The sequence below is a fragment of the Anolis carolinensis genome, chromosome 3 (genome assembly GCF_035594765.1).
Source record: "Anolis carolinensis isolate JA03-04 chromosome 3, rAnoCar3.1.pri, whole genome shotgun sequence".
Lineage (NCBI taxonomy): Eukaryota > Metazoa > Chordata > Lepidosauria > Squamata > Dactyloidae > Anolis > Anolis carolinensis.
This window is the reverse complement of record NC_085843.1, coordinates 133796958-133810544: the sequence shown is the minus strand read 5'-3', so window position 1 is coordinate 133810544 and position 13587 is coordinate 133796958. Positions and strand designations below refer to the sequence as shown.

Sequence of the window (13587 nt, the reverse complement as noted above, 5' to 3'; positions counted from 1 at the left end):
ATACATTTTTATGTTCTTATCTTTTTCCTTTGAGTAGAGATAAGCAAACTTGAGTCCCAGTTTTGGAAGAAAGGCAGAATGCACATCTAATAAATGTCTAAAAGATGGTCTCCATCACTGGTGTTGAAGCAAGATTCAGCTATACCTTCAGTATTCACAGATTCTGTATGTATGCATTCATTATCTATGGCTTGAATATGTGTGTGTGTGTGTGTGTGTATACACACACACACACACACAGTATATGGTATGAGAGAGCACAAATCTTGTTTTTGCTATTTTATATAAGGGGCAGCATTTTACTATGTCACTGAATGCAATGGGTCTTGTACTTCCACAGATTTTGGTATCTGTGGGGGTCCTAGAACCAAATCCCAGGAGATACCATGAAGAAAGTTACAAAGATAAGATAAATCTTTATAAAATATAAACCCATTTTATGTAGCTCTATTCTTCCTTTCTTGTAATAATTAAAATCTTACCCACACATAGAATAAATTCCTCATAGCAGAATGTCATATAGATTATATGCTGTTCATATATTGAATTAAGGAAAGACTGACCATCATTTGTTGTTGAGCCAAGCACAGTGACATGAAGCACTTGATATATAATGGGCCATGAGCTGGGCTAATGGGGTGAGGGTAAAGATAGGGCAAGACCAACCAAGACATTGTGCTTCCTTCATTAGAGCATCAACTGTCTCACCCATCAAAGTGAAGTTACATAGAATCTAAATCTAGCAGAGTTACTGTAGAAAAGAAGGCAATTTCTTCTTTTTTTCTGGCAGGAAAGTACAATAGTAGCAAAGCAAATAACTACCAATCTGTTTCAAATGCAGCTGCCATATATTGTGGCCCTGGGGTAAGAGGACATTACAATCTGTTACAGTCACACTGGTAGATAGGTGTCTCTACCAGTTAACTCATGTTACATGTCATCCAGTGAATTTGATTCATTTCTTTACACAGTACATGTGTAGGAGTACATGGGAATGCATTCACATAGTCCATATGACATTATGTACTATCTGCACTTGCTTACACACCTAATGAGGAAGTTTGCTGGGTTTACAACCATATGGAAGGTTACACAGATGTAGGTGTACATTAATAAACCTGCTCTCAGATTACTGCTGAATGTATAGAACAAAGATGGTGAATATATGGTGTTCCTGTTCTTATTAGGCTACAGCTCATATCAGACCTCAACATTACCTATGGTTCAATGGAAGTTGTAGTACAACATCTGAAGAACAAAACTTTTCCCACCTTGGCACAGTATTTGAGGGCCAGTATGCAAAATCCTTTCCTCCCTCTGCACTCTGCACTAACATGAATACAGAGCCGACAGAGCAATCATTTCCAATATATGTTTTTGCAGCCAAGAACCCAGTCCTAAGGGGAAATATACTCCCACTCTTTCTTAAAATATTCCACAAATCTTGAGTGCATAAGGAAACATCCTGTAATCTGGATCTGTTGAGATTACCCTCACAGTTCCTGACAGTGGATACCTCAATGACACATTCATGCTCTGATTAAAAGATCTAGACAGATTCGGAAAACCTGTTCACAAGCAATTTACATGGTAAAATTCACATCACATGTGAACTTCCTTCCTACTGACATTTAGTACTCTTAGAAAATTATAATACTCACTGACTCATGGTGAGTCAGTGAGCCCCCATGTGATGGGACCAAACTATAAATATGATAAATACATTTTCCTGGTAAGCTTTAGCTGCTAAGAACTATATGATGGGAAGCATTGAGGAAAGATGCTTGACTTGAATTTTTACCCCTAATACAACTAGCTATTAAGGAGGCAGGAGTCCTGACAGAGAGAGGTGGCAATCAAAAAATGGTTGAAGTCTTTGCAAAAATTACAACTAAATCTAAAGGCACTCTTTATCTCATAATTGAGATTTGAATCCGTATTATACATAAGCTTAAGCAAATAAATAAGTAATTATTTTAAAAGCACACAAAAATTATAATATTTACCAAAAATTCCTTTCCCAGATTGTGATAATGTTACATTTTCAATTATTAAAGTCAGACAATGAAACAAAATAAAAAATATAAACAACACAGCTGGCATTTGACGCATCTTAAACCAATACATAACAATGTCTGAGATGCAAATATCTTTATAATGTTATGTTCAGTAGTTCAACCAAAATATAGTTTTTATATGATTTTTAACTAGCACTTGCTGATAATTAATGTCAATGCCAAATTCCATACCACTGGAGTTCAATGTTCTCCTTATTTAAACCCTTTTACATTAATTTTAACCCTCTGCTAATCTGTATGAAAAACAAACAAAAGCATCTCCATAATTGTATTTAAAATCAAACTCATTCTCCTAAATATACCTCCATAGCATTGTTTATTTATATTGATGAGAAACATGGGATGGGGATTGAGAAAGAGGAAAAAAATTTAATCTGAAAATGCAAAAGAAATACATATGTGGTCTTTATATTATTTTTTTGTTTAAAAAAATGATTTGCATATGTAAGAAAACCCAGATAGAGACTCGACCTTCCCCCTTTTTTTGGGAAATGTATCCAACAAGCCATTTAATTTATCCTTTCCCAAAGTAAAAAAGTCTGGAAATGATACAAGGTTAAAAATCCACATGAAAAATATCACTTACCCCAAGCTCATGTATATAAAATGAAAACTACAGAAGGGAAACAAAAGTTAAAGGTGAAACTGAATGCCATACATCACACCTGTCTACAACCGTCTGTTGTGGGTGATGTACCTTTGGAATGGTTAAGCAGAGCCACTTTGTAAAACACCTTAAAGAAAAACATCATCAACAGCTTAATGATATTGCATCTGTGATCTTTGTAAGGAGAGGTGGGGAAACAGAATTTGATCAAGAACAGCATATGGCACTAGGAATAAAGCATTGAACTTCACATAAAGACTACTTCATTTCCTTCCATTTGAAATTGTTATCAAGTGTTTATTCATAAACTATTTAAAAAAATACATGTGCTGGGATACATATGAGACCACAAACTGTCCCATCTTACAGTGATGCTGTGGTTTATGGATCTCTTGGCCCATGCTAGCTAACTAAAGGGCTTAAGAAATTATATCACTTACATCGACCTGCACTGTCTGTCATTTGACCTTTGTGGGTGGCAGTACAAACATGGATCTGTACAATTCTGGTTGACTGAACAATCCAAAATTAGCTACAGAAGTCATCAAACTGAGATATTGGGGCTGATGTATGACTATAAACCAACTCCACCACCCCTGCTTAGACATACACTTTCTGCATGTCCCTCACTAATTAGTCCAATTAGTCTCTCTGGCAGAAAGCTCCTTAGATTAATAATTCATGAACAGCAGTAACAACAAAATATATCTTATGCTTCTTTTTCTCCCTGACCCAGTTTTTAATTTTATATTTGCCTTGGATTGTCTTTAGGTTTTGGCCATTTTGGTTATTAACAATTTCATTGATTCTTGACATTCCCCAGTGATAGTTAAAGCATTGGAAAGAAACCTAGAAATGCAGCTGAATGCTTTGGAACAAATCACAACCTCTGGCCCTCATCTAGAAAGATCATCTGCCCTGGGAATTGGGGAGAGGCTTTTGGTGTAATGGCTGAACAGGAACATTGCTCATCCAACACATAAATGTGCAGAAGCTTCCACCAAAGGTTGCACATATGCACAATTCTTCAGTTCTGTGCTCAGTTATGAAACTTAAATCCCTAATGAAGATTTATCTGTTTGCAGGATACCACTTTAAGCATTTTCAGGATGTTTACTCAGACAACCAAGTGATGTATGCAACCAAATGTACATTCAACAGAAAATCAGTGTCAATCCTTGTTTCTAGTATGGTTGTATGATACATATTTTTAAACAGCCGTTTTGTCACATTTTAGGTCTAAATCTAAAGAACAAAATACCCCATTATGCTTGAGGTGGCCTTACAATCGCTTCTGTTTAGGAGAACTGGATCCTAAAAGTGAAAGAAATGCTATTGTGTATATAAAAATAGGAGCTACAATAAAATATGTTTTGTATATATTTCAATAAGTTATTTTTACTAATCAATTATGGATCATATATCTCTGAACTCTTTATTGATTTGTCCACATCTATAGTGATCCTTTGAAAGATCATAATATTGATTTTTAATTCAAAAGTCCAGAAACATACAAATACATCCTTTGTTTTCTTTTCTTTTTTTTCTTTTTCTTAAAAAAGGAAAAGGAAAGAACAAACAACCTTGTATTAAAGTCAGGGTGTGCTAATCTTGCCCCCCTCCCCTCCCCAAAAGCCACTAAGACTGATTCATGGCTAAAAAGGGAATTTGGTGCCCTGCACTTTTCAACCAAGGTGGTGTAGAGGGAAAGCAAACAAAACCAAGATGGTCAGCTGTGCATATCCAACATAAAATAAAGGGGTAAAGTTATTCCTATGACTTCTTTGACATCCAGCCACAGGGCCACCTTGTTTTCCTTGTCTTTTGCCCACACCTCAATGCCTCCCCTAGCACACCACACACCACAAAAGGGTGAGAGAATTCTGTGTCTAGTTCACACAATCAATTTGTTCCTGCTAGCTATAGAGAATAAGAGGAGAAGAGAGAGAGAAAGAAAGGGGGAGAAAGTGAGAAATGAAGGAGAAAAGAAGAGCAGAGTGAAAAGAGAGAAATAGAGAATATCTGTCTATGGAATCAGCACACCCTTTTGGTAAGTTTCCCGAAGCTGGAAATTCTTGTGCCAAGGCACTTCACCTTCCAACAAAATGAAGCAAAGGCAGTTTGGGGAGGAAAAAAGAGGTGGAGGGGAGGAGATCAACTTTGTGTTTCTTTGTGTGGTTATTAAATACAAATGCTCTAGGAGAGAAAGATGAGAGGAAAGGATGTCTCAGAACTGACTGAATGTGGTCTGTTTTTCCAACACTTCGAGGTAGTCCGGCTCTGCATTTAGCTTTGCTTTAAGCTCCAGGTATTCGTTCCTGTTAGGCTCTACATATACAGTGCTTGGTGGGGTATAGAGCACTGTCTCCCGCAGCCTACTGTCCCCTGGGCCGGGATGCAAATAGGGATGAGGGGGACGTCTAAGGTCATAGTTAGGGGAGTACGTGTAGGCAGTAGGGGGAAATTTAGGGTACTCAGGAAGGGCACTACCCCCCAAGGTGGAAGAAGGATGTTTCTCGGGCTCCAAAATGCCCCTGTAAAAACAATCAGCATCCTGAACAGGGGAAAGCAACTCATCTCGTGGATCAATGGTGCTCACACTGTACGTGGGGCTCCGTAGGGTCTCCTCTTGGACCCCTGGAACTGCTGGAGGTTGCCCCAAGGCCGGTGGGGGTGGTGGGGGCTGGGGCTGAAGGTGATGGTTGCTGTAGGTCACCTTGAGTTCATGAAGATCTTTATAATCCTCACCTGCATTGCCCTCTCTGGAGCGATAGATTGGGTTCTTACACATGTGGCCTAAAGGGTGAGGGATATACTCATAGACGTGTCCTGCGGGGGTTTTCACCTTAGGCAAAGCTGGACCACCTCCTCCTCCTCCACGGTGAAGATGCTGTTGGTGCTGCTGGTGATGGGCATGGGGGTGAGAATGGGGGGCTCCCCCACCAGTGTAGACACTGTACTGCATGTTGAAGGAACTCACATCTGAGTTGTTGGTGCTGGCATGGTCTCCTTGGACCTTCTTCCTGCGCTTCATAACCAATACAAAGAGACCTGCAGCCACAAATACAGACATGATAAAGACCAGAAGCAAGCTGAGGATCAGCACCGACAAAGGCACCGTGGAAGAAGAGGAGGAAGAAGAGCCACCAGAAGGTGATGCGGAGTCATCTTCCTCCAAGGTGCTATTGAACTGCCCCGAGAAGGGGGTGGTCCTTGCTGGTCCCTGCATGGAGGATGGTGTGGGTGTGGAAACAATGATGTCTGAGTAGTCTGGACATAGCAGCTCTGCTTTGATGTTCCTCATGTAATTCTCAGCAAATTTCTTAGGGGATTCACATATTACGTGATCTACAAGGACTCCTGTATTGAGTTGTTCAAGCCATAACTTCATGCCCACAACATCACATGTACAATCCCATGGATTCTCATGAAGATCTATCTGAAGCAGAGATTTCAGCTGGTCAAGCACCCCACTAACCGGAAGGTAGGAGAAATGGTTGCTCCTCAGGTTCAACCTGTATAGAGTTAAGCCAGAAAAAATGCCCACAGGTAATGATCTCAAAAGGTTGTTGTTGAGAAACAAGAGCTGTAAATTGGGCACAGGATCAAAAGTGCCTGGTTCAATCTCCCGGATCACATTATATTGCAGAAAGAGGTACTGCAAACTCTGAAGCCCATAAAAAATCTCTCTGTTCAGTTTCTCAATACGGTTTCCATTCAGATACAGCCTCCTCAAGTTAGTAAGATCCCCAAAGGCTCTGTCTTGAATAACTGAGATACGGTTATTGCCCAGATGGAGCAAATCTAGCCCAGTAGCATCCAGAAAATCTGACCTGCGCACTAAAGCAATGTAATTCTCAGTCAAATACATTTTCTTGGGGTTGTACGGCTTGGGTTGAAGTTCTGAGATACTCTCAATCTTCCTCTCTTGGCAGTTGACGTTGAGGCCCAAATCAGAGATTTGAAGGTTGCAAGTGCAAGCTGTAGGACACTCCAAAGGCACCGGGGATTTGGTCTGGTAAGCAATGCTGGGTCCATAATTGCTGTATCCCAAATCCTTGGAGGGCAAACGGGAGGTGGGGCGCACCCTAGACTTGTTGGGCTGGCGAGTCCCCTTGGGCTTTAAAGGAGATTTGTAAACAGCCGAGGAAGATGTAGCCACTGAATTTACAGAGGCTGGTGTGGTGTGAAAATACCCTGTGGTGCTAAGCGGTGTCTGTGGCCTCATCTCATAATCTGAAATGAGTCTCCTTGGGCAAAGCTCCTGCTTGGAAACCTCATCCAGATCCCTCCCATGCAAACGGAAAGGGGTTTCACAAACCACATCCCCTACCAGGGCTGAATAGGAAATGCTGTCCAACCAATCTTTAAGAGCTATCAATTCACAGGAGCAGTTCCATGGGTTCTCCTCCAGCTGCAACTCCACAACCTTATCCATGTGCTGCAGGAGGCCCAGATAGGGGAGTAGCTTCAACCGGTTCCCCCTCAGATCGAGGTGTGTCAAGGGCACAAATCGAAACAGATTGTTAGGCAATGAAGAGAGGAGGTTGTCATTCAAAATCAGCACTTGCAGGAGGTGCAGCTTCCCAAAAGTGTTGGGTTCGATAGCACTGATATAATTGTAATCAACTTGGAGGTACTCTAAGCTCTCAAGACCCACAAAAGTGTCATCCCTCAGTACTTCCAGCTTGTTGTTGTTCAAATGTAACCTCCGTAAGCCTCTCAGTCCGTGAAAGGCTCCTGTTTCAATGTCCTGGATGTCATTACCACCCAGATGCAAAATTGTAGCCCCAGTGTAATTGACAAACTGGTTTGGATAAAGTCTATTAAGGAGATTTCCAGACAGCAGGAGATGATAGATGGAGAATTTTGGAGGGCTAATCTCAGAGAGGTTGATGATCCCTCGGTTCTCACAGCTCACCGTTAAAATGCCATCCTTTTCCTCACAAGGGCATTTGTTGTCACAGATCTCCCCATAATACTCGATGCTCTCTGCCCACGCCAGGACTAGAGATGTTAAAGCAAAGGCTATGGTTTGCACCATCCAGATATGCATTTTCCTGTTGAGATCCTGCTCCAGAGTCACCGTAGAGCAGCAAGCATACATGTTATCTCCTGTGGAGAGCCAGAAGAGAAACACAAACACCATCATGACAGAAGTGTGAGGAATGAAGACTAATCATAACAATGCTAGAGGAATTTAAATATAAGGGAAAGGGCAGGCTCAATGCAATTGTATTTCCTAATGGTTGCCAAGAGTTTGGATTGAATGATCCTCACGTAACTGTCATTAAATAACAGTTGTGTCTTGGTTTGGTTTTTAAGAACCTGCTCCTCTGTGGTTCACACATCCAAACCATTTCTATTCAAAAGACCAGGGTTGTATTTCAATCTCTTTCCTCTATTATTTCAGTCAGCTTTCTCCCTCCCAGCTCTATACTGACACACACACACACACACACACACACAAAACCTGTCCATAAATATACAGAAAATGGCTGTCAGTTTAGTTACTTGGCTGTAATTTCAGAAAACAGAAACACCATTTTACAAGGTTTTCATCCTCACCTATTACCATACCCACACGGTCCCCGCTCCCTCCCTTTTCTTTTTCCTTTTTTCAGAACCTTAGGAATGAACAGCGACCTGCAAAGAAGGTCTTCCCCCATTTTAGCCACAGCATGCTGCTCTCCTGATAGGTGGTAGTTAATTTTTTTAACCATTCCTTGACATGGCATTGCAGGGGTCTACAGAAAGAGTGATGATCATTTGATACAACCGCAATATTATTTATCTTTGTGCCTATTCCTCCCTTCTTCACACACGCGCGCACACACACACACACACACACAGCGCAACAATTCCAAACCCTGAAATGGGCGAATTTTCCAAAGCTTATGGGAAAAAGCAATCAACAAATAATAATAATAATAATAATAATAATAATAATAATAATAATAATAATAATACCAGAAGTGCTGGGATTTGCCAGACAAGTCATTCAACACAAAGCCCCTGCACATATCTCGGGATTCGAGTCTTTCCCCCTTCTTTGTCCAACGGCAAGGCTGGTCACTGAAGGAGTCATTATGAATCCTTTTTCGCAGGCTCTTCTTAAAGAAGTCATCAGCTGTGCTCGCCTTCTGGACTGACGGGCTCGTCAATGGGCTATTTTCACAAGGGCACTGGCCAAGAGGCAAGAATGCAAAACGGACGGACACACACACACGCACACACGGAAAAGCGCCGTCCTTTGAGCCACTCACCCGGAACTTGGCATACGCGCCGGACCTGAGGATTGTCCCTGCAGCCTCAGCTATCTCAACCATAGCGCAGCTTCCCCCTCGCTTTGGAGAGACTCGCCTCATCGCAACGGAGTGAGCCGAGTGGCTTTCCGAGAGGCAGATCACCACCAAGTGCGGGAGCTCCGAACTCTCTTTTGTCCTCGGCTTTTCTGGCTCCTCGGCGCCAGCCATCCCTCCCAGAGAACGGGTGAGGGAATACCCTCATCCACTGGCAGAAACCCGGCATTGACGACCCCCCCCCCCCCGCGCAACCTGGGTTTCAAGGCGGAAACCCGAACCTCATCCTCTTCGTCGTCCCCCCCCCCCCCTCCTGCCTCAGTCCTGTCTCACTTAAAGGTCCTTTTGACTTGGCTGAAAGCAATAGCTTTCTCCCCTTCATATCAGAAGCCACTTGAGAAACTGCAAGTCGCTTCTGGTGTGAGAGAATTGGCCGCCTGCAAGGATGTTGCCCAGGGGACGCCCGGATGTTTGATGTTTTACCATCCTGTGGGAGGCTTCTTTCGTGTCCCCGCATGGAGCTGGAGCTGACAGAGGGAACTCATCCCGCTCTCTCCGGATTCGAACCTCCAGCCTGTCGGTCAGCATTCCTGCCGGCGTAAGAGGCTCCCAAAGCAATAGCTGAAGGGAAGGTAACTGTAGGAGAGGGAGTCGCGGATGAAGAAGTCTCCCATTCTGAAGCCATGAGTTTGAATGGCTCAGAGGTTGTAAGCGGGTGTCTGGCGCTCTAGCGTTTTGCAGCAAAAGCCAGACAGGTTCTGATAGGAGTCCCGCTCTCACTTATGGACCAGTCTGAGCAAAATCATATTATTACTATTATTATTATTATTATTATTATTATTATTATTATTATTATTATTATTATTATTATTATTATTACAATGTGGCGGGAAGAAAGGAGGGAGACATCTACTGTCCTCTGATTGGAACACAATACCCACCAGAGCTTATTCCTTTACTGACGGACTGTTTGTCCCTTTTAGAGAAACTTGACAGATCGCAAAATAGTGTGCATGTGGGTTGCTGTGAATTTTCCGGCTGTATGGCCGTGTTCCAGAAGCATTCTCTCCTGACGTTTCGCCCACAAATATGGCAGGCATCCTCAGAGGTTTGTGAGATTTGTTGGAAACTATGCGAGTGGGGTTTATATATCTGTGGAAGGTCCAGGGTGAAAGAAAGAACTCTTGTGTGTTGGAGGCAAGTGTGGCTTTTCAATTGGCCATCATGTTTAGCATTGAAAAGCCTTGCAGCTTCAAGGCCTGGCTGTTTCTTGCCGGGGGAATCCTTTCTTGGGAGGTGTTAGCTGGCCCTGATTGTTTCATGTCTGGAATTCCCCTGTCTTCTGAATGTTGGTCGTTATTTACTGTCCTGATCTTAGAGGGTTTTTTAAAAAAAATACTGGAGCCAGATTTTGTGCATATTCGTGGTTTCCTCCTTTCTGATGAAATTGTTCACATGCTTCTGGATTTCAATGGCTTCTCTTTGTCTTCTGACATGGTGGCTGCTAGAGTGGTCCAGCATTTCTGTGTTCTCAAATAATATGCTGTGTCCACCAAACGCAGCATTGTCCAAACACGAATCAAGGAACATGAAAGGCACTGCAGACTAACTCAACCAGAGAAGTCAGCCATAACAGAGCACTTGATGAACCAACCTGGCTAATCAGATTACTAATTGCAACATTAACACTTGCCTCCAACATACAAGAGTTCCTTCTCTCACCCTGGACCTTCCACAGATATATGAACCTCACTAGCCTAGTTTCCAACAGACCTCACAACCTCTGAGGATGCCTGCCATAGATGTGGGTGAAACGTGAGGAGAGAATTCTTCTGTAACATGGCCATACAGCCCAAAAAACTCACAGCAATCCAGTGACTCCGGCCATGAAAGCCTTCGACAACATAGTGTGTGTTTATTTATTTTTTATTTATTTTTTTAAAAAAAGAGAGCTTTATTTTAGGGAAGGCTAAGAGCAAAACCTGGCAAGAGGTGTATGTGGCCATGGCGGGAGAGTACAAAGGGAGGCAAATAAAGTTGAAGGTGGCACCTGGAGACCCGGAAATTGGGTGGCAACGGGGCGTAGGCAGAGCCCCGCAACGTGCCTTGGGGGCATCCACACGCATCAGAGCCGGGTTCATCCCTTTCGGAGGTGTGTGTGTGTGTTGAGGGGGAGGATAAGTCCGACGTTCAAATTGCCGCACTAAAGCAGCCAAAGCAAGGGGAGCTGGGGGAGGGGAGGGGAGAGGAGCCAAAAGCAAGGGGAAGGCAGAGGAAAACGGTCTCCTCCTCCCCCCTTTCAACCCCTCTAATCCTGCCTACCGCCTTGCTATTTACTGAGACTGACATCTCCGGGGCCTGAGCACCTTGCCTCTGGGGTTGCACAGCTCGAAGGAAGGGGGGTCTTTTAAAGAGCGGGTTATTTTAGGAAGAGAAGGTTCTTTCTGGGAGGGGATGGGTTTTTGCAAGCCGCCCAGGTTGCAGGCGAGGAGGAAGGCGGAGGGGAAAGGATGCAGGGGAAGGCTGCCTGCTTGGCGCACACACACACAGCCTTGCACGTCGTCATTGCCCCCCTCCCAAAAAATAAACCACACACACACACACAGAGCGGCTGCCTCAAAAGGGGAGCGGGGGTGCTGGAGAGGCAGGGAGGGAGGAGGATTGAAAAAAAAAAGGGGGGGGGTAAAGGAAGAAGTGAAGCCCCTCGGGGAGATGGAGGAGGACTGGGATATATGTCTGTGTGTGTGTGTGTGTGAAGGAGAAAGGTGCTTCTATGGAATGGCCCACCAGCCAAGAGGCGATGGTCCCTCCAAAGAATATAGAGAGACCTGATGTGTATGTGTGTGTGTTATATATATTGAGAAAGAGAGAAGGAAGGAAGGAAAGAAGAACTTCGGGTCCGAGAGAAAGAGGGGTGTGAAAAGCTGCGAAGGACGGATCTGGGTCAGGAGGGGGCCGAGATGGGGAGGGAGGGGAAGGCAAGAGGGGCGAGGGAGGGAGACAGGAGAGGGAAGGCGAGGGGCATCCGTCGGGCCGAGAGGAGGAAAGAGGCAGGGAGGAGAGAAGGAGAAAGTGCCTGCGACCAAGTCTGCCCTATGCGTGAGGACTGGGGAAGGAGGGAAAGCGGGAGCTCAAACAAGAAAACCCAAAGAAACGGGGGGCGAAGGAGTGGGGCTCCTCGAAGGGCGCTGCGGCGTCTGTGCGTGTGCGCGCGCGATTCCAGACAGGGAAGGTCCCTGGCATCAAAGGAAGCCCTTCCAAGCTCGGGCTCTTTCGCCCGCCTAGAAACGAAACGCAGCATCGCTTTGGTGGCTCTCTCTCTGCTGTCAAGTTGCCTTGGGACTCAGGGTAACGATGGGAAGAAGAGACTCTCCTCCCCACCCTGCGCCCAGGTCTTCGAGGCTTCTGTAATTATTTCCCTGACTAGGGGCCCTTCCTTCCACACAGCCATATAACCCAGAACATCAAGGCAGGAAACCCTTTGAACTGAGCCCACACACTGCCATCGATTCCAGCTCAAATCAGATACTGTGGCATTCCCTGCCTTGATGTTCTGGGTTATATGGTTGTGTGGAAGGAAGGGCCCTCCTGGGTTGTCTTTTGGGCGAAAAGTCACTGAGGAGAAAGAGTTCAGTGGAGAGGGGATGCGCGCGCGCCCGGGCGCCTGTGAGTGGGTGGGTGGCTGCGCGCGCCACCCTTCCCGCCCGCAGTCAACAGGACGGGCAGCTGCCACAAGTCCGGCCCCCCTGCTGCGCCCCCACACAATGCCGACACACCGACACAGCTCCCCTGGCGGGTACTCACGCTTTCCATGGAAGAGGTCAACTTTCTCCTCAGCAGCAGCAGCAGTTTCGAGGCGCCGCTCCCCCTTCTTCCCTCTCTGCTTCCCGCTGCTTCTCTCCTCCTCGTCCTCGTCGTCCTCCTCCGGCCTCACACCATTCCTTCCCAGCGCCCCGGGCTGAGGCCGCCGCCGCCGCCACCCCTTTAAGCCTCTTCTTCTTCCTCTTCCCGCGCGCTCTGGGCATGGTAGGGCTGGCCAGCCGGGCGCGAGGGAACCGCCGCCGCCGCCGTCCTGCTCCCCTTCCTCCTCTTCCTCTGCTCTGCCTCGGCTCTTGGCTCCAGAGGCAGCGGGCTCTCCAACCGCATCCCACTTCGGCCCCCCTCCACAATCAAAGCAACCGCCGAGGGCTTCCCCTCTCTTCTTCCAAAGCAAACCCGCAGCTCCTCCCGGCTTCCAGCATCCAAGGAGGAGAAAGGGAGGGAAATCAGGAGGAGGAGGAGGAGACCCAGCCGATCACTGGGCTCTCTTTCGCCGGCTCTCCCTCCTCCGAAGGGAGAGGATGAGGCCGGGAAGAGCACGCTTTTCCACAGCACAGAAAGAGAGAGAAGGGGGGGGGGGAGGGGGGAGGGAAAAGGCGGGCTGAGCCACTTGCTCTGTATGGACCTGCTCTATTCTGGCAAAGCGGCCCCAGTCACCGTGGAAGGGCTGGATTGGAGGAGGGAAGGGAGGAGGAGGGAGAGACAGTTCCCCTCTGCCTCCGGTAGATGGCAGTGTGAGGCATTAAATTGACATTCCTCAGGAATGCTCGCTTCGCTGGAA

At 45.6% G+C, this 13587-nt stretch overlaps 1 protein-coding gene across 2 annotated transcripts; it reads right to left on the bottom strand.

Annotated features, from left to right (window-relative positions):
- Positions 1 to 2375: 2375 nt before the first annotated feature.
- Positions 2376 to 12924, bottom strand: slitrk5 (SLIT and NTRK like family member 5). 2 transcript variants are annotated; one of them, XM_003218686.4, is made up of 2 exons: positions 12792 to 12924; positions 2376 to 7800 (listed from the first exon to the last, which is right to left on the bottom strand). In XM_003218686.4, exon 2 carries the CDS (start codon positions 7790 to 7792, stop codon positions 4913 to 4915), a length of 2880 nt encoding a protein of 959 aa, XP_003218734.2. In that variant the 5' UTR covers positions 7793 to 7800; positions 12792 to 12924; the 3' UTR covers positions 2376 to 4912. The 2 variants fall into 2 exon arrangements, with proteins under 2 accessions (XP_003218734.2, XP_062831581.1); XM_062975511.1 differs by lacking the exon at positions 12792 to 12924 and adding an exon at positions 8952 to 9192.
- Between the last annotated feature and the right edge of the window lie 663 nt (positions 12925 to 13587).

Bases quoted from the DNA above. Each gene is read 5' to 3' on its own strand.
- slitrk5 (XM_003218686.4), bottom strand. From the start codon at position 7,792: ATGTATGCTTGCTGCTCTACGGTGACTCTGGAGCAGGATCTCAACAGG.